Below are 24442 nucleotides of genomic sequence, written 5' to 3' on the forward strand. Positions count from 1 at the left end.
TAGAACTGTGTGTGCTCACTGCTGTGAGGCTGCTCAGCGGAGCAACAGGGATCCACTCCCACACTGGATCCCTCTCCCTAGCTGCACAGCTCTTGGCCAAAGCAGCCGAGGCCCAGGCCTAGCAGCCCCAGGGCGCCTCCCAGAGGGCCAGATCTTCCCCCAGATCTCAGCTCTCTGCCTCCCGTGGCCAGGATGGCGGCGCTGGCTGTGACATGTGTTCTCAGGACAGTGCAAAAGGAGCCACCAAGGGCCAAGGAAAGGCCCGCACACCCTGAGCAGCCCCTCCCCGCCCCTGTGGACACAGTCCTGCAGGCGGGCAGAACTCTGAATGGAAAGTTAGGTTTAGGTGAGGCTGGCTGAGGAGATAAAATGGCTTGGTTAACCTCCATGTGCCAACCTCGTGGCCACCTTTGGCGAAGGCCCTTCCCCAGCCTTGCGGCCAGCTGGCCGGCCAGCCTGGCAGACCCCCAGGGTTAGGCCCGGGGCAGGTGAGGCGGAGCCCCAGGTGAGGCCTTGGCTCCGCTCCTCCTTTCTTCAGCAAGCCAGGGAGGTTCCGACAGTTTACAGCTGTGCTAAGGCTTTATTATAGATTTTTATTACAGATTTAGAAATTTTCAAAAAAAAATATTTGTAAAGAGAAATACAGAGCCAGGACGTGCCTGGGGTCGGGAGGGGACGAGCAGGTGGACGTTCAGGGCCGCCGCCGCCCCTTGGGTCTCTTTCACTTCTTCTTCAGGAGCTCCGTCATTTCAGGGACCACCTGCGAAACAAAAAACCCAAAGACAGCTGAGCATGGACCGGGGTGAGAGAGCGGGCTCGCCGTGTCCACCATGGGCCTGCAGCACCTGAGGCCATGCTGGGGGGCCCTGTTGGGAGCCCCACCCTCCTGGCCGAGCTGGACTGCAGGGGCCGGGCGGCTGTCCTTGCCTGGGCTCGCAGGCCACCCCCACCCCCGCGCCCTGGCCCCCCTTCGGACGCTCAATTATTTAAGAGAGCTGCATTTCCATTAGGTGGAAATAATGTGTTCGTACAAAATTTATTAAGGAAATTGTCGACATGTTGTTTCTCCCGAATGTCACTTTTGTCTCCAACCTATTAAGAGGCCCGTGTTTACCACGGCGCCACGGGCAAAGGCCGAGGGCAGCAGGAAGGGTGGCCTGGCCTGGTCTCCAGCCCCTACCTCCTCCCTCCCTCCCCACCTTCCACTCCCCTTTCCCCCTCCCCCCTCCAGATCTCAGCCTCCGGAGTGGCAGTGGCGGGATGGCAGGCGTGAGCCACAAGCACCCAGTCTGGCTAAACAGTCACGGGGTTGGGAGATGCCACCCTGCCAGCCGCTTTAAGAGGTGTGGATGATGCCAGCCCGCGACCTCCTTACCTTAAACAGATCCGCCACTATGCCATAATCTGCCACCTGGAAAATCGGCGCTTCTGGGTCTTTGTTAATAGCCACAATTGTCTGTGAAGCAGAAAGAAGGCTGTTGGCTGTTACCAAGAACACACAACCGGTTCTATTTCAACTCCCCTCCCTCTTAGGATACATTAATACTCTAAATACTCCACACTAAACCTGCCACTCCCCACTAGGTCATCTGAGAATTAAAACAAAGCAAAACAAAAAAACCCCTTGAGACTGGGACTGTGTCTCAAACCTGTAACTCTGGAACTGGGGAGGTGGGTGGGGGTGGCACTCTGAGGTCAGCAAGACAGAGACTCCAGCTCCAGGAATGGCTGTCTACCCTAGCACCTCGACAAAGGGGCTCAGGTTTTGGCCTAGGGCCAGCCATGGACTGCCCACCCAGCTGGGGCTGCAGGCTTGTGTCCCCACACCCGGCCTGCTGGCTGGAATGGAGCTTGCTAACGTTTTGGGGGGGGCTTGCCTCGAACTGCCCTCCTCCCGACCCTCAGCCTCCCATGTAGCGGAGCTTACAGACCTAAACCACCTCACTCAGCAGTTCAAGAAAACTGTAGGCCAGGAGTTGGCGCTCACACCCGCATACAGAGAATTCACACAGCAACACAAGCAGGACACTGTACCTCTTACAAAAACTACCGGCACTCTTCCATTACCTACCTCTTCATGTGAAGGCTAGGACAGATTATTAACAGGTTGGTATTCCTCAAAAATACTTCCAGTATCATCAACATTAAGGTAAAACTAGAGATGGTTAGGTTTCTACCTGTCCCGAAGGTTAAGAAGACTACAGGTAGTAATATATTACCGTCAGGTCTAAAGTACTACGATTCACACTTGCAGGTCCTCAGATGGGCTCCTCAAAGGGCTAAAGAGAACATGCTAGAATGCCTGAGATGGGAGCTCAGACAACCCCAAGACAATGTTTCAAATGAGTCTGGAATCCAGACCCCAGGGGCACGCACCCATGAGCCACTTCTCTTCTGGGGATGGGGAGCCGGCTTCACAGCTCCAAGCAGAGATTTATGTAATTAATGACAGCTAATGATTCTCTGGAGCCACCTGGGGGAAACAGCTGACAATTTAATCATCTGAAAGCTTTTCCATCCTCCTATGAAGAGTTATCTTAAAACAAAGCACCCATAACTGTGAGCAAGAAAGAGAAAAATAAAGCTGTGGAATGGTTATAGTTTTTGTGGTTATTTTTCTAGCATTCCTAAAAGAAAAAAGAATCATAACAGCCAGTGTGCCAGGGGCTCACGCCTGTCATCCTAGTTACTCAGGAGGCTGAGATCTGAGGACCAGGATTCAAAGGCAGCCCAGGCAGGAAAGTCTGGGACAGACTGATCTCCAGTGAACCAGCAGAAAACCAGAAGAGGCGCTGAGGCTCAAGTGGTAGAGCGCCAGCCTTGAGAAAACCCAAGGGCGGTGCTCAGGCCCTGAGCTCAAGCCCAGGACTGGCAAAAACAAAATACAAAAAAACCTGTTTGCACTCAAGAGCTCCTTATAAATTCAAGCTCTTCTTCCTAAGGAGCTTTTTAAATGGCAGACTGCATGTAACCATATTCTATCACGGATCAAATCTTGCTCCTGTCCTGTTTAGCAAAGTGGATTACTGCTCAGAGGCAGGGCGACTGGAATGTGATCACCCGAGATCCTGTGTCAGCACCCAAGGAATGCACTGAAAAAAATACTCCCCTGGCGGGGGTGGTGGGTGGTGGGTGGGGTGGGTGTGCTGGCCGTGTGGCCCAGTGGTAGAGTGCTTGCCTAGTATACACGAAGACCAGGGTTCAATTCCTCCAAACCCCATACATAGAAAAAAGCCAGAAGTGGCGCTGTGGCTCAAGTGTAGAGCTCTAGCTGCGGGCCCAGGTCTGGGCCCGGCTGGAGGCTGGACACTGCCCCCGCCCCGCAGCCCAGCCTACCACGTCTCCACGTCCCAGACTGTCACCACACCTGCCTTCCCCACAACTGGTCCAGTCCTGGATCTTTCGGCACACAAATCTTTTGTTTTAGGAACAAACAAATGCTCAGAGGTTGCTGAGCCTGAGCCAGTCTAGCTGAAGATACATTTTATTTCTGTACCGGTTCTGGGGCTTGAACTCAGGGCCTGAGCCTTTTCACTCAAGGCTGGTGCTCCACCACTTGAGCTCCATTTCGGGTGTCTGGTGGTTCGTTGGAGATAAGAGTCTCAGGGACTTCCCTGTCTGGGCTGGCTCCAAACCATAATTCTCAGGGCTCTGCCTCTGAGAAGTGGGGATGACAGGCCGAGCCACCAGTGTCCTCGTCCACACATTACCACCCCGCCCGGCATTGCTGGCTTCTGCGCTTAGTAGAGGCCCGAGCTCAGCTGTGCCACCTGACTGGTTTCCACTAGGCGCTCCAGAGCCACGGAGGAAGCCCGTGCACTTCTTAGCTTTTCCATTCAAGGCTGGTGCGCTACCACTTAAACCACAGTTCCACTTCCAGCTTTTTGCTGGTTAGAAATAAAGAGACCCGTGGACGTTCCTGCCCTGATGGCTTTGAACCTCGATCCTCCACCTCGGCCTCCTGAGTAGCTGGGGTGACACAACTAACAGGGGCCTGGGCCCCACACAGCATCAGAACCTGCAACCAAGAGAGTAAGCTTCAAGCTTCAGGCTGGCCCATCCTGTAAGCAGGCAGGGAGCTGCGGGAGTCCCCACAGGCGCAGTCCCAGCCTGGCTCCTGTCTTGAGGGGGGGGGGGTTGGAGGAAGGGAGGGACTTCCGCTTCCTCCAGCTCCCAGATCCGCGCAGGGACAACACCTGAATCTTACAAGTGAAGAAAGCATTCCCCTTTGAGTGCCATTTATTCCCTGAGCAATTACCTTGCTGTCTTTCATCCCAGCTAAATGTTGGATGGCTCCAGAAATCCCCACAGCAATATAAAGTTCCTGGAATGAGAGACCACATGATTAATATGTATTTATATTATGTAATGCATTCCACAGGGCTTGCTGTTAGCAGCTGTTCCATGAAGCAGATGCGGCCTCGCTCACGCCTCCCCCTTCCTCAGCCGCTGTGGCCCAGCTGTCGTTTCCAGGGAATTCCCACGGTAGCAGGATGAAATAACTCACACGTGGACACAGAGAGTGGCTGGACACTGTGTACCAAACGTGGCGCTAAGAATGCCAGTCTCTCAGTCCACAGCCCGGGGACAGTGTGTGGATGGAACCTGCCCTCCCTCAGTCCAGACACCCCCCACTCTGTGACCACATAGATTTCACTTAAGATATGCTTACTAAACTTTCTAATTGAAAGACTGTAAATGTACTAGTAAAAGATTACAGACACAACCAGCCACGCAGTGGCTCAAGCCTGTCAGCCTAGCTACTCGGGAGGCTGAGATCTGAAGATCGAGATTCAAAACCAGCCGCCGGGGCACTAAAGTCCGTGAGAGTCTTATCTCCAATTAACCAGTAGAAAACCGGAAGTGGCACTGTGGCTCAAGGTGGTAGCTCTGAGCTGAAGAGCTCAGGGACAGCACCCAGGCCCAGAGTTCAAGCCCTATGACCGACAAAAAAGAAAAAAGAAAAAAAAATTACACACACGAAAAAAGGTTCTTGAAAACAGAATGAATCATGCTGAGATCTCAGCCTCCTGAGTAGCTAGGTTAGGCATGAGGCACCAGTACTTGTTGTCTTTTTTAATATATATATTTTTGGGGGTGGGGGGGGCAGTAAAAAGGGTGCGGAAAAGGAGGGAGGAAGGTAAACTTATGCAATCATTCTGTTCAGAAGACACTATGTGGAAAATGAAGTAACTTGTGGGCAGAGATGGGAGAAGGAAGCTTGGGGAAAGCAAAGGAAGGGTTGACACTGTCCAAAAGGAATTATCCTCATTACCTGACTTACCCCTTTTGTACAGTACCTTCACAACTACAGGAAAATTATATTAAAATTCTTCCCTGAAAAATAAATAAACCTCTGAGAAGCAAGGGTGGAGACGTGCAGTGGCTGGCCCCGAGGCTCCTCCACTGCAGTGTGTCACAACGGTTGTGAGACTGTATTTCTGTTCCTTTATCTAGGAATTCCACAGTTGTCACCCAACAGGCTGAGATCTGAAGACCACAGTTCAAAGCCAGCCTAGACAGGAAAGTTTGCCATACTTTTTTTCTCCAATAGCCACCAAAAAGCCAGAAGGGAGGGTGTGGCTTAAATGGTACAGTGTCAGCCTTGAGGGGAAAGAAGAATCTAAAGGACAGTGCCCATGCTGTGAGTTCAAGCCCCACATAATAAAACTCCAAAATGCCTGTGCTTGAAAACTTAAACTCCCTGCTGTCACAAAGAAGTGATTTAATAAGATCTTAATTTACAGGGCTTAGATGTTCCATTCTGCCTACAAGGTGTAATTAGAGCTTTAAGTGGAAATGTTTTCCCACACATAAAGTGAAGTGGCTGGCATGCCGTGGCTTGGCAGGAGGGTGGCGGCGTGCAGACAAGATGGTTCTGTCACTCTGGCGGTCACATCTTCTGATAATGACAAGGAGAAAGCAGCACAGAGGACCCACTGTCTCATCCTGACAATGGCAGTGTCAGGCAGCTCCGCTTGCTTTCTGCCGGCTGGGGATCTCAACCATCTCAGCCATGGGAGAGAGTTTCAACTAGCAAGCAGACTGAGATCTGAGGAGCAAAGTTCAAAGCCAGCCCAGCCAGGGAAGTCTACGACCCTCTGATCTCCAAACTGGGGGCAATGCAGCTGTGGATCATGCGGTAGAATGCTACTTGAGTGGAAAAGGGGGGGACGGTCCCTAGTTCATCCCCCGGAATGACATCATAAACAAAGAAGCCAGAGTTCACTGACACAAAAAAGGAGCCCTTGCTCTCCTTCAGCATGGACGATGCCACTCAGTTCTGGTGCCTACTGGGTCAATGGTGGGCTGAAGAGCTGGGCCTAAGCATGGAGAGGTCTCCTGTAGGCAGGGTTCAAGGGTCAAAGCCTATCAGGCCCCTGACTCCATGACATAACCTGGGGGTCTGTGGGCTGTGACATTCCCTCTCCATAGAGGCCCTGTCCTTGTGCTGTGGCCTCTCTGGGGCCTCGGACGGAGAAATGTTTCCTTTCTTGTTTAGATTCGTAAGGAACTTCAGCTGATGATTCTAAAGGCATTTCCATTTCTTCTGCCTCGTATTTCATTCATTAAATTGCCCTTCACAATATATTTGTGAAAGCTCAAAGCGTTCTTATTTAATGATTTTGAAAGCAAGTTATTTTGACAGACAGACAGACAGACAGACAAACAGACAGACAGACAGACAGACAGAAAGCAGGCCCCTAACCACTCCTCCTTTCCTCTCTTCTACACACTCCCAAAGCAAGCACTGGAAAGATGGATAGCCCTATAAATGCGTCTTTCTGACACACGTGCCCACATTAAAATTCAGCAAGTCTTAAAAGCTCCATTTGCATCATGAAATGGGAAGAAAAATGTTGACTCACTCTGGCGATAAGCATACCCATCACATAAATACGTCTGCTTTCAACTCTGCCCTCCAAACGAATTCCACTGACTTGAAGCATATAAAACAAGTAAGGAGAAAACAGATCTGAGCCAAAGGCAGGTGCTCTGGGCCCAGACAGCAGCAGAAACCCCCAAATGAGGGAAGACCAGGGGTGCTTTGTGTTACGAAGGGGTTTTGTGAGGAGCATGAAAGCTGCAGTGGGAAGCAGGAGTCAGGATAGGTGGCTTTCTTCTTCCTTTTAAAAACCATATACAGGCACGCAGACTAATATGGGAGAAGGCCTCACCGCGGTTCAGAATGCATTTCTGCATCTCAATAATAATAATTAGCATGCACGGAACTCTCCAGATGCTGATTTACAGAGCACTTCAGATACAACACAGCCAGGCTGGCCCTGCCTGGCGCCTTCCTTCCAAAGCAGGAAAATGACTGGGAGAGAAAGCAAGGGAAGCAGTTGGAGGGAGAAGAGCAATTAAGGGCTCAGGGATTAAAGAAGAGTAGACATGGAAGCGGGGGACGCTGGATCTGGTCTAGGTAATTGTAGCAAGGCAGGAAATCCAGGGCAGAGGGGTTGGGTCCCGGGATGGGACTGGCAGCAGTGCTGGGATCCTTCTGCCATGTCAGAATGGAACGAGCCTGATCTAGAGAAGCGACTGCATCTACCTAAGCACAAACAAGTGTCAAAAATTCTACCTCGGGCCGGGCATCGGTGGCTCACACCTGTCATCCCAGCTACTCAAGAGGCCAAGATCTGAGGATCTCAGTTCAAAGCCAGCGTGGGCAGGAAAGTCCCTGAACCTTTTCTCTTCAATGAACCACCAGAAAACTGGAAGTGGCACTGTGGCTCAAAGTGGTAGAGTGCTAGTCTTGAACTGAAAAGCTCAGGGACAGCGCTCAGGCCGAGTTCAAGCCCCATGACCGACCAAAAAAAAAAAAAAAAAATTCTTGGGCCAGAAGCATGGCCTAGTGGTAGAGTGCTCTCCTAGCATGTACGAAGACCTAAGTTCGATTCCTCAGTACCACATACATAGAAAAGCTGGAAGTGGTTCCGTGACTCAAGTGGCAGAACCCTAACCTTGAGAAAGCCCAAGGACAGTGCTTAGTCCCTCAGTTCAAGCTCCAGGACTGGCAAAAAAAAAAAAAAAATTCTACCGGGCCGAGAGTTTGGCCTAGTGGTTAAAGTGCTTGCCTAGCATGCATGAAGACCCGAGTTCAATTCCTCGGTACCACATACATAGAAAAAAAAAAAAAAAGCCAGAAGTGGTGCTGAGGCTCAAGTGGTAGAGCTGTAGCCTTGAGAAAGTCCAAGGACAGTGCTCAGGCCCTGAGCTCAAGCCAGGACTGGCAAATAAATAAATAAATAAATAAATTCTACCTTGATTGGGTACTGCCCACCTGTCATCCTAGCTTCTCAGGTATCTGAGATCTGAGAATCATAGTTCAGAGCAAGCCTGGGCAGGAAAATCCATGAGATTCTTATATCCACTAGGCCACCAAAAAGTAGCAAGTAGAGGTGTGGCTCAAGTGGTAGAGCACCAGTCTTGAGCAAGAGAGCTCAGGGAGAGCATGAGTTCGAGCCCCAGGACTAGCACAAGGGGAGAATAGAAAACAAAGCTCTAGACTCCCGAAAGTGCTGGCTTGAGGTCTGGTGTGGAGGAGAGGCAGCAGCGGGGCCTCCCTGGTGGCTGTCCGGGTCTGGGAAGAGCCAGACTCCGGAGCAGCTGGTGAGGGGCTAGTGCCTCGGCAAGGCCCTGTGTGCTCACTGGAGAAGCTGGGGTGGTAATAACCCCTGCTTCCTGGGCGATGCCGAGGGCCAGTCCTCACCACACTGCTTTCCCAAGGCACACCGATGTGCCTCCTATGGGTTTCTTTTTTATTATTTGGTCAGTTGTGGGGCTTGAACTCAGGGCCCGGATGCTACCACTCTACCACTTTTGAGCCACAGCGCCACTTCAGGTTTTCTGCTGGTTTACTGGAAATAAGCATCTCACAGACTTTCCTGAGTAGCTGGGATGACAGCGTGACCCCCAACGTCCGGCTGTGGTTCTCAGGGGTCTCAGGAGTTGTGTACACCAAACAACTCTAGAGAGAGATACCATTGCCACACTGCTGGTGTGGTCTGATTGCAGTAACCTTCCAGCAGAGGGCAGCACAGAACCAATCGTGGGTGTGGAGCGGTGGCCTGGGGCACAGACCTGCTTTGATGTCAGTGTGTCCCAGCAGGGTACTGGGCCAGCTGACTTCACTGTGGCTGTTGCTAATAGGGTGCAGATGATGCATGTGTTTATAATACAAACTCATACATTCACTTCTTCCTGGAACTGGAGCAAGTTCGTAGGCACAGCATCTCAGGAGGTTGAGAGCCTAGAGGACTGTGGTTTGCAGACAACCTGGGCAGAAAACTGCCAGACTCCATCTCCAACAAACCAGCAAAAGGGTGAACTGGAGGTATAGCTCAAGTGGGTAGAGTGCCAGCCTTGAGCAAGTGTGAGCAAACAACCATGCCACCCAAGCAGAGAACATGCCACCTGCGTCCCACCCTTATGGTGAGGGAGAGGGGGAGGAGAGAGGGAGGGAGGCAGAATAAAGAGATTTAAACTTTTAACTTTAAAAAAGAAGGAGGGCCAGGGTTTCAACTCAGAGCTTTGCACTTGCTCAGTCTGCTTAGCCAGTGGTGCTCTACCAGTTGAGCCACACCTCTAATCTGGCTTTTTACTGTCTATTTCGGAGCTGGAGTCTTGAAGACTTTTCTGTCCAGGCTAGGTTTGAACCAAGTTCCTCCAGATGTCATCTCTTGAGCAGCTGGGAGCACAGGTGTAGAGTCGTTGTTCAGCACACATTTACTTTGTGTTTACATGCCACATGCTTGGGAGCACCGTGGTTAAATTTGGAGCATTTAGAAGAGGAAAACCAAGTCAATATTGTTTCCCCTCTTTCAAAAAGTCAAGTTTTTCAATTTCTTTTCTACCAACAGTTCCCCTTTCTAGACAAAGTTGAGAAACGAACACAAAGCAAATTCTTTCAGCCACATCGTCTTAGTAGTTCTGACTGAAGCAGGGCTCGAGCCGCCTCCGCAGGGGAAGGGTTTTCGAAGGGCGAATGCTTTCGCAGACTTCTTTCCTCCAACAGCAAGATACTGTTAAGGCACAACAACCATGCACAGGACAGATGCCAGGCCCGGAGGGAAACAAATTTCTCATAGCAAATAATGAATGACTCTTTGAGTAGATTAACTGACCCACATTTTCTAATTACTGCGAGTCTCCTGTGCATTAATATTGCTATATTTCATTCTGCTGCACGTTTGAAAGGCTAAACTACTTCCTCTGTTTGCCAAATTGTGTTCTTCCTCTTTTTTGGAAGAGACCCCAAAATTCAGAGCATAACTTCCTACGGCTCGTTTCTCAAGCTGCATTCTGCCTGTACTGACACTGGCTAGCCCGACCTCGGCACCAACAGAACATTTACTCACATTCTAGGCTTGCGGCTGAAATTATGTCCCATCTATCCATCCACTTATCCATCCATCCATCCATCCATTCATTCATCTACCCATCTAGGCATCCACCCATCACCTACCCATCCATTCCTCATTCATCCATCCACCCACTTATCCACTATCCATCATCCTTCTGGCTTTTTGCTGGTTAGTGGCTATCGTCTCACAGATCTGTCTTCCTGGGCTGACTTTAAACCCTGGTCCTCTGCTCTCAGCCTCCCGAGCTGTGAGCCCCACAGCTGGTGACCTTTCTTGTTTCATGTGGTGGTGATACGCAGGGTGAGAGCATACCTCAGCTGGAGAGCACTTGCCTGCCTTAGGCAAGGCTCTAAACTTAATCCCCAAATGCAAAAAATAATTTGCTGTCTTAGCAAAAGTGAAGTATTGAGTCCAGTCAATACGGTCATGCTGGGCACTGGTGGCTCATGTCTGTAGTCCTGGCAGGAAAGTCCATGAGGCTCTTATCCCCGGTCAATCACCAGAAAACTGGAAGTAAAGCTGTGGTTCAAGGTAATAGAGCACTAGCCTTGAGCACAGAAGCTCAGAGAGAGTGTGCAGGCCCTGAGTTCAAACCCCACGGCCTACAAAAATAAATAAAAATTAAAAAATTTCTGTATAAATATATAAAAATAAATAAGACATGTATTAATATCCAATTACCTTGCAATCATGTGACTTACATTTGCCTAATTGGCTCACAAACTGCACTTTGGGAAAACACACTTGGAGAATCCCTGAGATCCTGGAAAGTCAAACCCGGCGCTGCACACTTGGCCAGTAACTCACAGTGAGTTCACATCAGATTATCAGGGCACACTGCATTATACACTTGGGTACAGTCAAGCCTATTATAAAGCCTCGCATTTTCCTGGGTCACACAGTTCATTCTGAATATCAACATGTTTTTTTGTTTGTTTGTTTGTTTTGTTTTTTTGCCAGTCCTGGGCTTGGGCTCAGGGTCTAAGCATTGTCCTTGGGCTTTCTCAAGGCTACTGCTCTACCACTTGAGCCACAGCACCACTTCTGGCTTTTCTCTATGTATTTGGTACTGAGGAATCAAACCTGGGTCTTTGTGCATGCTAGGCAAGGACTCTACCACTAGGCCAAACTCCCAGCCCTGTTTTGGTTTTGTTTTTGGTTTTTTTAAAATCCAGATGGCTTCCCGTGCCAGTGGGTCACCTCGAGCAGAAGCCAGTCAGTTGCCTCCTCCCCGCTCCAGCTTTCATGTCTCTGAGTTTCTCTGTGGCATTCTGTGTGGCTATCTATGTGGTCTCCTTATTTTCCCAATGATGATGTGTGGCCATGGAAGGCAGTGGCACCGGACCCCAGGCTCTCCCCACCCCCGCTTTCCACTCTCTGAGCAGCCCCGCTCCCCACAGCACTCCTGGCTGGCCTTCCTCCATGTATGACCTGAGAGGACTTCTGTAACACGAGGCTCTAAAGCTGCCAAGCAGCCAGAAGAAAAATGCTGGGCCATTTCCTGAAAGTTCTACCACCAGGCACGCAGTAGTGCAGACACGGGAAAGCCCATGAGTGTCAGTGTACCCGGGAACAGTCACCCAGCACTCCTCATGGGCCCAGAGGTGAGAACCATTGCGTGTGAGTCAGCGGATATGTGAATGGATATGCAAAGTGTTTGTAATTGGAATACTACTTAGCCAGGAAAAGAAACAAACTTCTCTCGCTTGATCTTATGTGGGTTAGATTTGAAAGACAAATACCATCTAATGCTGCTCATATAAAGTGTACAAGCATTCAGACGTGGAAAGTGGATAGATTATAGAGTTGTGAGGCAACAGGGATGAGAATTGCATGACACTGTGACAAGAACCACTTAACTGTTTTAAGTGGAAACTTCAATTATGCTCTCCTACAAAAAAATATAATTATCACCGTAACAGAAACCCCACACAACTGTCCATCTTCAAAACATGTCATTCTAGACTCTTGTGGCTTTGATAATAGTTTAGCTGAGTGCCAGTGGCTCTCACCTGTAATCCCAGCTACTCAAAAGGCAAGGATCTGAGGGTCAAGGTGTGAAGACAGGTAGTGCAAGAAAATCTGTGGACTCTTTTTTTTTTTTTGCCAGTCCTGGGACTTGAACTCAGGGCCCAGGCTCTGTCCTTGAGCTTTCTCAAGTCTAGTGCTCTACCACTTGAGTCACAACACCACTTCCAGTTTTTTCTGTGGATGGGATACCAAGGAATTGAACTCAGGGCTTCAGGCATGCTAGGAAAGCACTCTACCACTAGGCCACGCTCCTGGCCCCTGTGAGACTCTTATCTCCAATGAACTACCCAAAAAGCTAGATGTAGAACTGAATGAAGCTCAAGTGGTAGCTTACTAGATCCTTAAACAAAAAAGCTTAAGGATGGCATCCAGACCCCAGTTCAAGCCTTAGGATCAGTACCAAAAAACAAAAAACAAAAAACAAAAAGACAAAACTGAAGTTGGCCTATATTCTGAGAAGCAGCCTGAGCTGTGAGGCCGGCCCGGTGCCTTGGAAAGCCGTGGGCAGCTGAGCAACATGGACACGAGGGGCAAAGGTCCTGCCAGGAGGACAAACCTAACCAACCTCCTTATGTGGTCTCGGCCCAGGCCTGCTATGGCGGGTGATGAGAACGCCCCTCCGCACCTGGGCCTAGGTGAATACAGACATGACCTCCACATGCAAAATGAGCACGAGGTACCCAGTTGTGCATGCCAGTTCTCACACATCCAGATGTGGGGGGGGCACACTCGAAGCCACAGGTGAGGAGATCGGTGCTGGCTCTCGGAACAGCAACCTGTCAGTGACAACCAAGGTCCACTGCCTCTTCCGCTGACCCTGTTTGGCTGGGACGTTGGATGGACTTTATCTTGCCAGCAGCAATTAGTTGCAACCTATATGGAAAATGAACTCAACAGGCTCTACAACTTTTGTTTTTGTTTTCTCCTAAACTTTATGTAATAAGATGGCTATGGATTTAAAAAAAGCTCGTCGTGTGGAGTCTGATAAAAATTCAGTCCTAAAGCTCAACCAGAGGTAGAGCTTCTAAAGTTTTGGCAATTCAACGGCAGCACGGGCCATGGATGGTTTGTGGGTTCTGCAGGCTCCCCTCTATCATGCAGTCGGGGCCTCGGGGCTCGGGGCCCTGTAATTACCCTTAAGAAACATGCTTGGGGTGTTTTCTGGCCTGCCGTCCACACAGCATTTCTCGCCGACCCCCAGGGGATACAATGCCAATTGCTTTCAACTAAATGCACTCACATATGAATATTTTAGTACAATTTAATGCTTCCCTACCAACCCCAGAGGAAAAAGACATCAATTTGTGAACGAGGTGCTCCTGGAGTTAAAAGCCAAGCCAGATAATGCAGTATGATTGTGCTGTCAATCTCCAGCTTTTTAGCAAGTTAGAGAGCGGCCCAGAAATTCAGCCCTAATTGTACATAGTAAATCGAGAAAGTTTGTTCCTGCACTGGCCTTTCAACACGAGTGACTTCCCCAAAGAAAACGTGAAACGAAAAGTACAGTTTGGGTAAATTCTTCTGCACTAGTGAGTCCGGATATATTCATGTAAGCTGGAGGTTGTGCGTGATCTGTCAGTAAAATACAAAAATATTGACAAAGCAGTTGGCACTCATTAAGAAGCTACACTCATTCTAACCCAAAGCCGGGCACTGAGGGCTCACACCGTCGTCTTAGCTACTCAGGAGGCTGAGGACCGCAGTTCAAAGCCAGTCTGGCAGAAATGTCTGTGAGACTCTTTTCCCCAACAAGCTACTAAAGAAAGCTGGAAGTGGTGCTGTGGCTTAAGTGGTTGAACGCTAGCCTTAGGCACAGGGAGCTCAGGGACAGTGCCCAGACCCTGAGTTCAAGCCCCAGGAACAGCAAAAAAAAAGGGGGGGGCGGAGTTAAACTATACCTAAGAACATGGTTAACTAGTAACGTTTAATATCCATTATCTGCTGGTCTGTTCTGACTATTAGAAAGGAAGGTGAGCATCACCAACAGAGTTAACAGAACTATAAAATGGGAACTACAACTAGGAAACATTCAGAAGGCATACCCAAGGAGACCCCCATCCCTAGCATAAATCTGAAACTCATCAAGAAACAACAAATGTGTCAAATGCCAGTCAAATAATGCAATACCCACTTGCCTTTTTCAAACAGGCCAAGGGCTTTAAGTGAGATGATATATCTACCCTCACACACGCATTAGCCCATTCCTATGTACTACCTCAGTGAATGAACACTGACAATCAGTACATTCTATCTCAAGGTGCCACTGTGAAGGTGTGGCACAGGAAGGCAAGTGGCCTACCAAAAGTCACACAGCAAGCCAAGGCACAAGCCAGGTGGTCATTGTGTGAAAACTGCCTGTTGCAGGGAAACTTAAATCTGATACGGGGAACCCCTCAAAAACATCAAAGCCAGGTCTGAATTCCATGTGTATAATCTCAGCTACTGAGGAGGCTCAGAACTGGGGGACTGTGGCTCAAGGCAGCCTGTGAGACTCATTCTAACCCCAAGCTGGGGACAGTGGTGTTGGGCTGACACCCCACGTGTGAGGCTGAGATGGGAAGAGTCGCAGCTCTAGGCATCATCGGCAGAAAAGGGCTCAAGCCCCTGTCAACAGAAAAGAAGCAGAGTGTGGAGGAACTCACCTGTCCTCCCAGCTACCACGGGAAGCCAACATCTGTGCAGGGTGGTATGCATGCATACCTGCACAGTAAGACTGTCTCAAAAACAACTACTCACTCACCAGACACTATGCTGAAACTGAGCACACAACTTGTGGATGGGGATGGGAGGGAAAGCTGGGAGAGAGAAAGGGAAGGGGTGTCAAGATCCAAAAAGATGACTGATGTAACCATAACCCCCAAGTCCATCATCTTTATAATAACAAGAAGAAAAGAATTAAACAAGAAAAATAGCCAGGCACCTGTGGCTCACGCCTGTAATCCTAGTTACTCAGGAGGCTGAGATCTGAGGATCAAGGTTCAAAGCCAGCCCAGGCACAAAAAGACCTGAGACTCTTATCTCCAATTAACCTCTAGAAAATGGAAGTGGGGCAGCAGTAGCCTTGAGCTGAAGAGCTTAGGGACAGCACCCAGGCCAAGTTTAAGTGCCATGACAAAAAAGGAAGGAAGGAAGGAAGGAAGGAAGGAAGGAAGGAAAAGAAAGAAAAATAATCACTGCCACTGGGCACTGGTGGCTCACGACTGTCATCCTTCATCCTAACTACTCAGGAGGCTGAGCTCTGAGGATCACGGTTTGAAGCCAGTCCAGGTCAGAAAGTCCATGAGACTCTTATCTCCAAGGAACCAACAAAAAGCTGGAAGTAGAGCCGTGGCTCAGCTCACAAGGTAGAGTGCTAGACTTGAGTATGAAAGATAAGTAACAGCCTCCAGGCCTGGAGTTAAAGCCCAGTATTGGCGCGCACACATGCACACGCACAAAAGTAAACAAATGATAAAAGCTTCTGGTCACCTTTCTCTTGTGTTTCATTGGGGTTTAGTATCTCACTGCATCAACACAGCACACTTAGCCATTTCCCATGTTTACTTAGGGACTATCCTTTCTTGCTTACAAATATTATTCCCACAAAGATCCTCACATGTCTGTCATTCTGATATCAGCAACAGGAAAACAGCTACCATGAGGAGTGCATGATATAGTCAGGCCTCAATGAAACCTATACAACAGAAAACCCCACCCCCGTTAGAATGTCTCACACACACACACACACACAGAAGCTGGACAGAGGGTGATGTCCTCTGAGAGCGCCCCCTCCTGGCAGCAGGGCTTCAAATGCACAAGTCAGTGCTGGTCAGTTCTCACTACATCACTGCATGCAGAAGCGGTAACGTATGGACAGGGCACGGTCCCAGTCACATTCGAGAGGCTCTGGGCCCGACACTCGTCACCCCCCCCCCCACGCTGCTCAGCTAGGAAGCCCGGCAGGAGGGAGGGTAACCAGTGGTTCTGTTGTTCTCTTTTTCCTTTTTAATGGCATTAGTGATGCCACTCTTCTACTGGAGCCTCCTCCCCAGCCCTTTTGTATTTTACTTTTTGAAAAAGGGTCCTCTAACTTTGCCTGGGACTCTCCAGATTCCACCTCCCCTGCAGCTGGGATTCCAGGTGAGCACTACCACACCTGGCTGGGGTGGAGGTCAGCTTTGAGGGAGGGAAAGACAAGCAGTCAAGGACCGTGGGCTTTCACTGTGCTACGACACTGTTCCTTCAGCTCAGTGCTAAGAACATATTTGCTGGTTTATCTCTACGTGTTATATGTATTCATATACATTCACACACAAGTTTTAAATGAAAGAATGGGCACAAAGGGGTCGGGAGTATGGCTTACTGGTAGCGTGCTTGCCTAGCATGCATAAAGCCCTGGGTTTGATCCCTCAACACCACATACACAGAAAAACCCAGAAGTGGAGCTGTGGCTCAAGCGCTAGCTTTGAGAAAAAAGTGTTCAAGGACAGTATCCAGGCCCTGAGTTCAAGCCCCAAGACTGGAGGGGGAAAAAAAAAAAAAAGAATGGGAAGCAAAGCAAACAGCCAATGTGAATCATTCCTTTACGAACTGCCTCTTTTGCTGAAGGAGGAAGGAGTGGTAGTGGGGAGAAGAGGCCTCTGGATGGATGAAGTGCTTTGTTTGTAAGGTGAGACAAAGAGCCAATAGGGAGACACCAGACCCAGAGGTTGGGAGTAACAAATGGAACCCCAGAAAACATTAAGACAAACTGGTTTTTTTTTTCTTGAGGTGCTCTTGCTTTTGTAAAATTAAAGAACGTGTGTGTGTGTGTGTGTGTGTGTGTGTGTGTGTGTAGGGTTGAACTGAGGGCCCTCAAGCTCCCACTTAGCTATTTTTGCTCAACTGGCCCTTTACCACTTGAGCCACACCTCCACGTTTGGTTTTTTGGAGATTAACTCTTCTTCCTCAGGCTATTGTAAACCATGGTCCCCAGGGATGCTGGCCTCCTGAGTAGTTTGGATTAAAGGCAGGGCCTTGGTCCTCAGTTTTCATCATAAAGCAACTTGATATTCATACCAGACAAGGAAATGTGGTGAAATGTCATGTGATGTGAGCAGGGCAGAGGCACGGGAGCATAGATGTCATGTCTACAAACATTCTTTTTGCCAAAAGTGGGATACGGCTGCCAAAAGCCTAATGCAGTATTAAGTAGCATTAATTAAGGTATGACTTGGGGAGGTAACAACTCTGTGCTAGTCAGAGCACACATCAAGTAATGCATTCAGCTCTGGGGCTCAGGCTGTGATGGCCCTGAGGGGATGGCTTGTCTCAGGTTTATCAGGCTGAAACAACCGGAAAGCTGGTTAAAATGTAGGCAGCAGCTGTTTAAACACTGGCGATGGACGAGGCAGGTAGCGCCAAGGAGCCAGCTGTGGGAGCAAGGCCTTCCGAGGCAAGTCCTGTGCCATGGACCTGCCCGCCCCGCAGGGTAAAGACCAATCAGCAGCAGTCAAAGCCTGAAGACTCCTACTAGGGGCCAGTAGGAACAGCGCAAGAGGGGAAGTTCCAGAAAGAAGTGGAGGGCGGCAGGCAAGTGGCTTGGCTAGCCTTGGCTATCAGAAGGGGTGCAGGCCACTTGTTAAACACACAACTGAGCAGAGGGGAGTTCTGAATGGGAGTCCAGCCCAGGGAAACAAATGGGCAACATTCTTACTAGGAATATAATTCACAACAATTTCCACGGGGCATCAATGTCTCCACAGTGTGACCCCCAAGTCCTAGACTAATGAGTCTCAAAATACGGCGTAGGCTCTCAGGGGTTGGGTGGTGTTGTTGACTTTTGTGCTGGCGGGGAGTAGGGGGGTTGAACCCAAGGCCTGGGTGCTGTCCTTGAGCTTTTGTGCTCAGGTTTGGTGCTCTACCACCTGAACCACAGCTTTTTGGTGATTCACTGGAGATGAGTCTCATGGACTTGCCTTCCCCCACCTGGTTTGGAGCCTTGAGTCTCAGACCTCATCCTCCTGAGTAGCAGACAGGCACGAGCCACCAGCGGCCAGCTCTCAGGGGATTTTAACTATTTTCACAGCAACTCTTAGAAGCTGTTTGTTTGTTTCTCTGCCCCACCCCAAGTGTGTAAAAGATCTAAAAGTATCTAAAAGATGCCCCAGGACTTGTGAGGAATCCCCGACAGTCAGACAGCAGAGAACACCATCTACTTCCATTTTCCCTTCCGTTTTGGAGGTGGAGCCCTTTAGGAATGCAGAGGTTAACTTGGTTGTTTGTTTTTTTCCAGAGCTGAGGACTAAATTCAGGGCCTTACACTTGCCAGGCAGGTGCTCTTCCACTGAGCTAAATCCCCAACCCCAACCCTTTTTTTTTTCTCAGTATGATGTAATAGTTTTTCCTCAGATTCACAAATGCTCTAAGTTCTATTTGTTCAGTAAAGCTGGCTTGAAATCCCATATGCTCTCTTGCCTGCAGGGAAACAAATATGCTTTCTGGTCTCACTGGCAATACAAAAAATATTAAACTTATATTCATTTTAAAATTTCTCTAAAGCTGTTTTTGTTGCTGCTGTTGTTGCTTGTTCCTTTGGCCAGTCCTGGGGCTTGAACTTAGGGCCTGGGCACTGTCCTGGAGCTTCTCAACACTAGTGCTCTCCCACTTGAGCCACAGCACCACTTCCAGCTTTTTCTGTGTATGTAGAACCCAGGACTTCATGCAAAATAGGTAAGCACTTTACCATTAGACCACACTTCTCCCCCAACTCTTTTTTAATGAAAAATGTCTATGCTAAAATAAAGAAAACCTGTGTTTTCAACACAGCTTAATACCTATCTGTAAAGATGCTGAAGGAGAAGGGAACTTCTCTAGCAGTGAGAACGAGTGATCTATGCTGAAAACACTGGAGCAGGCCAAGGTGAGAGCTGCCTTCCTCCTGGAGTTCCAGGGATCAGTGCTTACCCACTTCTTAGGGAAGAGAGGCAGTAGCCAAAGTGAACTGAGGGGATGGTGACTTCGATTGGACTGTGAACACAGTGTAATAAGTGAAAAAGCAGCGACCTAAGCCTTCCAAGCTCTACTACCTTGTGACTTCACTTGACGAACTATTCTCCTTAAGAAAAAAAAAAATGTGGACCGGGAGTTTGGCCTAGTGGTAAAGTGCTTGCCTAGCATGCATGAAGACATGGGTTTGATTCCTCAGTACCACATACACAGAAAAAAACAGAAATAGTGCTGTGGCTCAAGTGGCAGAGTGCTAGTCTTGAGGAAAAAGCCTAAGGACACAGCTTAGGCCCCGAGTTCATGCCCCAGGACTAGGAAAAAAAAAAAAAATGTGGTCCGGGAGTTTGGCCTAGTGGTAGAGTACTTGCCTAGCATGTAGGAAGATGGGGTTTGATTCCTCGGTACCACATACATAGCAAAAGCTAGAAGTGGTGCTGTGGCTCAAGTGGTAGAGCTCTAGCCTTGAGAAAGCCTAAGGCCCTGAGTCCTGAGTTCAAGCCCCAGGACTGGGAAAAAGAAAAGTGAAAAGTAACTTAGGATGTAAGAACAGCTAAGTATTTTGGTGTAACAGAATGCAAGGGGCTTTAGAGGAAGGTGCTGAGAGACACAGAAATCATCGAAGCTACTGCTCAGTAAATACCCCCATCACTTAGCCCTAACTACCCTGGTGCTTAGCTCAAAGAACTACCCAGCTTGTCTCAGCAATACTTACCGGTGCTACTATTTTTCCCGTCTGGCCCACTTGCATGTCATTGGGGACAAAGCCAGCATCAACGGCAGCACGAGAGGCACCAACTACAGGGACAAAATTGTCACTGTTTTTAAGCTGTTACTCACCTATGGGATCCTCACTGATCGCACTGTCCCTGAGTTTCTTTTTTAATTTTTTCTGGTCAGTTGTTGGGCTTGAACTCTGGTCCTTCAGCTAAGGCTAGTCCTCTACCACTTTAAGCCACAGTGCCACTTCTGGTTTTCTAGTGGTTCATTAGAGATGAGAATCTCACAGACTTTTGTGCCTAGGCTGGTTTTGAATCTCAATCCTCAGATCTATTTCCTGAGTAGTGAGGATGAAGGCATCTTGAGCTTCTTTTGCTCAAGGCTAGCACTTGACCACTTGAGCCACAGTACCACTTCTGGCTTTTTCTGTTTACATGGTACTGAGGAATCCAACACAGGGTTTCATGCCCCAATAACTAAACACTCTACCATTCAGCCACATTTCCAGTCCACTTCACAACTTTTTAAGAAAGTTTTCCAATTATCTCTGTGACTAGATGGAAGAATTACAAAATGAAGCTGGGAACCAGTGGCTCACACCTATAATCCTAACTACTCAGGAGGTTTAACCACCAGAAACCTGGAAGTGGCACTGTAAGTCAGAATTGAAGAGTACTAGCAATGAGCAAAAAAGCACAGGGACAGTACTCAGGCCCTAAGTTCAAGGCCCAAGACCACCAAAAATGGGGAATACCTTGCTATTAAAGAAAGTAACTCACCTGCAGCATGCAGCTGATCTGCCAAGTCATACAGCAGCTTAAAATTCTCTCCACTCTTCAGACCTCGACCTTGTTAAAAGGGGGGAGAGAGAGAGAGAAGAAAAATAACTGTTACCTCCATTCTATAAAACTTTTGCTCTTTTTTTTTTTCTGTCAGTCCTAGGGCTTGAACTCAGGGCCTGGGCACTGTCCCTGAGCTTCTTGTGTTCAGGACTAGCACTCTACCACGTGAGCCCCAGCTCCACTTACAGCTTTTTTGGTGATTAATTGTAGATAAAGAGTCTCATAGGTTAGGAATATGGTTTTGTGGCAGAGTGCTTGTCTAGCATGCATGGGTCCCTGGATTGGATTCCTCAGTACCATATAAACAAACAAACAAACAAATAAATAAACAAAGAGTCTCATGGACTTTCCTGCCCAAGCTGACTGGTTTTGAACCTGATCCTCAGATCTCAGCCTCCTTACTAGAGAGGATAGGTGTGAGCCATCAATACAGGGCTTTTTTACACCTGGGGTATCTTCCAGTCACACAGTTACATATTCAGCCCCCAGCTCTGGTATCAAATTCTCTCTGAAGAGGAGCATCACTGACTCACACGTATACCTGCAATCCTTCTCAGCAGGCTGAGACCTGAGGATCCCGATTCAAAGCCAGCCTGCACAGGAACCTCCATGAGACGCCCATCTCCAATTAACTAATAAAGAGCTGGAAGAGAGCCGTCATCCCAGCTATTCAGGAGGCTGAGATCTGAGGATCTCGGTTCACCAGCTGGGGCAGAAAAGTCTGTGAGACTCCTTATCTCCAATTAACCACCAGAAAACCAGAAGTGGCATTGTGGCTCAAGTGGCAGAGAGCTACCATTGAGCAAAATTAGCTCGACCAGAAGCATATCAACTGTTTTGGCATTAATTTTGAAGACACTGCCAAGATGTCACCCACAGAGACACACAAAGACCTAGACATGTGAGATTCCTAGTTTCTCTGTGCCTGCAGGACAACATGAGTCAAGACTAAGACACGGTCATTCGTGGTGGTCAAGGGAGGGAGATCTGCCCTGAGTCCCCCCGCTGTGAGAGACAAAGTTATGCAGCCATGGAGGAGGCTTTGAACTGCAGGGTCCTCACTGGTAAATGGAAATGAAACCTGAGAGTTGTCATATTTGGGAAAAAAACAAAAAGCAAACCAACAACCCTGCATTCCAGGCTGGGAACAAAGTTCAGTGGCAGAGGACTTGCCTACAATACACAGGGTCCTCAGTTTAATCCCCAGCCCCACCCAAACAAAAAATTATACAAAACAGAAAGATTATGCCCCATTAAAGGAATATGAGGGCCAGGAGTGTGGCCTAATGGTAGAGTGCTTGCCTACCATGCACAAAGACCTGGGTTCGATTCCTCGGTACCACATACACAGAAAAAGCCAGAAGTGGTGCTGTGGCTCAAGTGGTAGAGGGCTAGCACTCGGAAAGTTCAAGGATAGTATCCAGGCCCTGAATTCAAGCCCCAGGACTGGCCAAAAAAAAAAAAAAAGGAATCTGAGTATCACACAGTTTGTTGCATCATCTTTTCAAATCAACATGGAACTCACTCACCTCCAGACACCACAACTTTGGCACCCGTGAGCTCTGGCCGGTCACTCTTGGTTAGTTTCTGGTCCAGCCACTCTGACACTCCCACTGGCGAAGGGCTTGAGACTGAACAATGCAACAAAACCAGGACTAAGTATCAGGCTGCAGGAAGGTCATTACTCTCACAAGAAACACACAAATTCTACCTGGAGACAGACACTACTCATCACTATGACATTTCTGTGCTCCTAAGTCCACCTCCTCTGATTATGTCCCTTCAAGTCTTTGAAGGGACAAGATTCTATGTAAGTTTTGCCTCATTAGCTGTACAGCTTTGGAGAAGTCAGTTCATTCCTGGGTTTATCTGTTAAAATCACCGTAACTTTCTATATACAGGGTTCAAAAAGATATATAGCTATATCTATCAATTTGCATATCTATATATTTAGGTATGTTGAAATGTAACCCCTCTATATATTTATTGTTTACATTCATCTATTACACTGAATCACTCAAATGTTATTCCAATGGGAAGTGGAGACAACAGAGTTAAAAGATTTAACATATACCAGGTGCTGGTGGCTTATACCTATAATCCTACCTACTCAGGAAGCTGAGATCTGAGGATCATGGTTCAAAGCCAGACTGAGCAAGAAAGTCCTTGTGACTCTTATTGCCAATTAAATACTGCCAAAGTCAGAAGTGGAGTTGTGGCTCAAGTAGTAGAGTGCTAGCAAAAAAGCTTAAGAGTCAGCACCCAGGTCGTGAGTTCAAGCCCAGGACCTTCCCCCAACACAAATAGTAACAATCATAATAATGTCTTTTAACGTGAAGGTGACTGGTAACCATAATAGACTCTCTCTCCCACGCTCTTGATCAGTAAGTCATCAGTAAGTCATCCTGTTACTGAAAGTGCTGTGAAAGACATAAACTAGAATGATCCCGTAATTCTGTATAACCCTCACTGGGCTTGAACTTCCAAACACTACTGGAACCTCACCCAGAGGTCGTCTCTTTCTCTAGCAGGGTCTGTGAAGTAAAAAAGACAAGAAGATTTTAAGATGCAACAACACTTACCCTTCTCTGTGCCAGCACTGCCTCCACTCGCTGCCGCCGCTTCAAAAGACGTTCCTCGGACGGAAAACACCTTCACCTGCTCCTCACACTTCACGGTGCACAACGCATTGCCTGACACACAGTTGAGTTGTTAAAGCAACAGTGCAAGGCGGCAACGGGAACGTTGCTTTCGCATTCAAGTTTTACTTCTTGGGCTGGTGGCTTTTGACTTTGACCAAGGAAGGGAGCAAGAGGACCATCTTAAAAATCAGACAGGTGGCCAGGCAGCATGGCTCATGCCTGCCATCCTAGCTATCTGGGAGGCTGAGATCTGAGGATTGTGGTTCAAAGCCAGCCCAGGCAGGAAAATCTGTGAAACTCTTATCTCCAATAAACTACAAAAAAAAAAAAAAAAGAAGAAGAAGAAGAAGAAGAAGAGTAGGAGGAGGAAAGTGAAACTGAAGAGAGAAAACGAGAAAAGGGAAATCTGAAAGTGAAGCTGTGGCTGAAGTGGTAGAGTGCTGCCTAGAACAAAAAAGCTTAGAGACAGTGTCCAGGGTGCGTTCACGCCTCAGTGCTGGAAGCCACTGGGACAGCCAGCTATAGAAAAGAGGGACACGCCCCGGGCTTTCTCCAAACAACACAACCAATAACTGAGAAATATGACCTGCAACACCCTCCACAAACAAGATAAGACATGCCAGGACTTTTTAAGAATTTGAGACATCTCTTCAGATTCGCAATCACTTGAGGGCTGACCTGCATTATAACTATGTATTTTTCCTCACACCTTATTGAGGATAAAAATTCTGACATTCTTACATTGAAATGCAACTTCAATCAGGAAGAACAAAGGGTTTATTGCCTTGCTCCAACCTCACTGGAGACTCATGTGCTTAGAAAAGATCAATCGGCCAGAGCCCCTGATGTGAATTCCTTGGTGCATATAGAAATG

General features: G+C 48.3%; 1 protein-coding gene across 2 annotated transcripts in view; it reads right to left on the reverse strand.

The window, feature by feature from the left end:
- Positions 1–699: 699 nt before the first annotated feature.
- The window catches only part of Etfa (electron transfer flavoprotein subunit alpha), a 36069-nt gene continuing 12326 nt past the window's right edge, over positions 700–24442 (reverse strand). The window contains exons 6-12 of one of the 2 annotated variants that reach the window (XM_090321490.1): positions 23509–23619; positions 22456–22557; positions 20864–20932; positions 20080–20162; positions 4259–4324; positions 1376–1456; positions 700–760 (exon numbers count right to left, since the gene is read on the reverse strand). In XM_090321490.1, the coding sequence (XP_090177616.1) occupies positions 722–760; positions 1376–1456; positions 4259–4324; positions 20080–20162; positions 20864–20932; positions 22456–22557; positions 23509–23619 (551 nt within the window). In that variant the 3' untranslated portion in view covers positions 700–721. The remainder of the gene's footprint in view (positions 761–1375; positions 1457–4258; positions 4325–20079; positions 20163–20863; positions 20933–22455; positions 22558–23508; positions 23620–24442) is intronic. The other variant, XR_016533162.1, reaches the window with a different exon arrangement.

The sequence above is a fragment of the Megascapheus bottae genome, chromosome 30 (genome assembly GCF_031878675.1).
Source record: "Megascapheus bottae isolate mThoBot1 chromosome 30, mThoBot2.hap1, whole genome shotgun sequence".
NCBI lineage: Eukaryota > Metazoa > Chordata > Mammalia > Rodentia > Geomyidae > Megascapheus > Megascapheus bottae.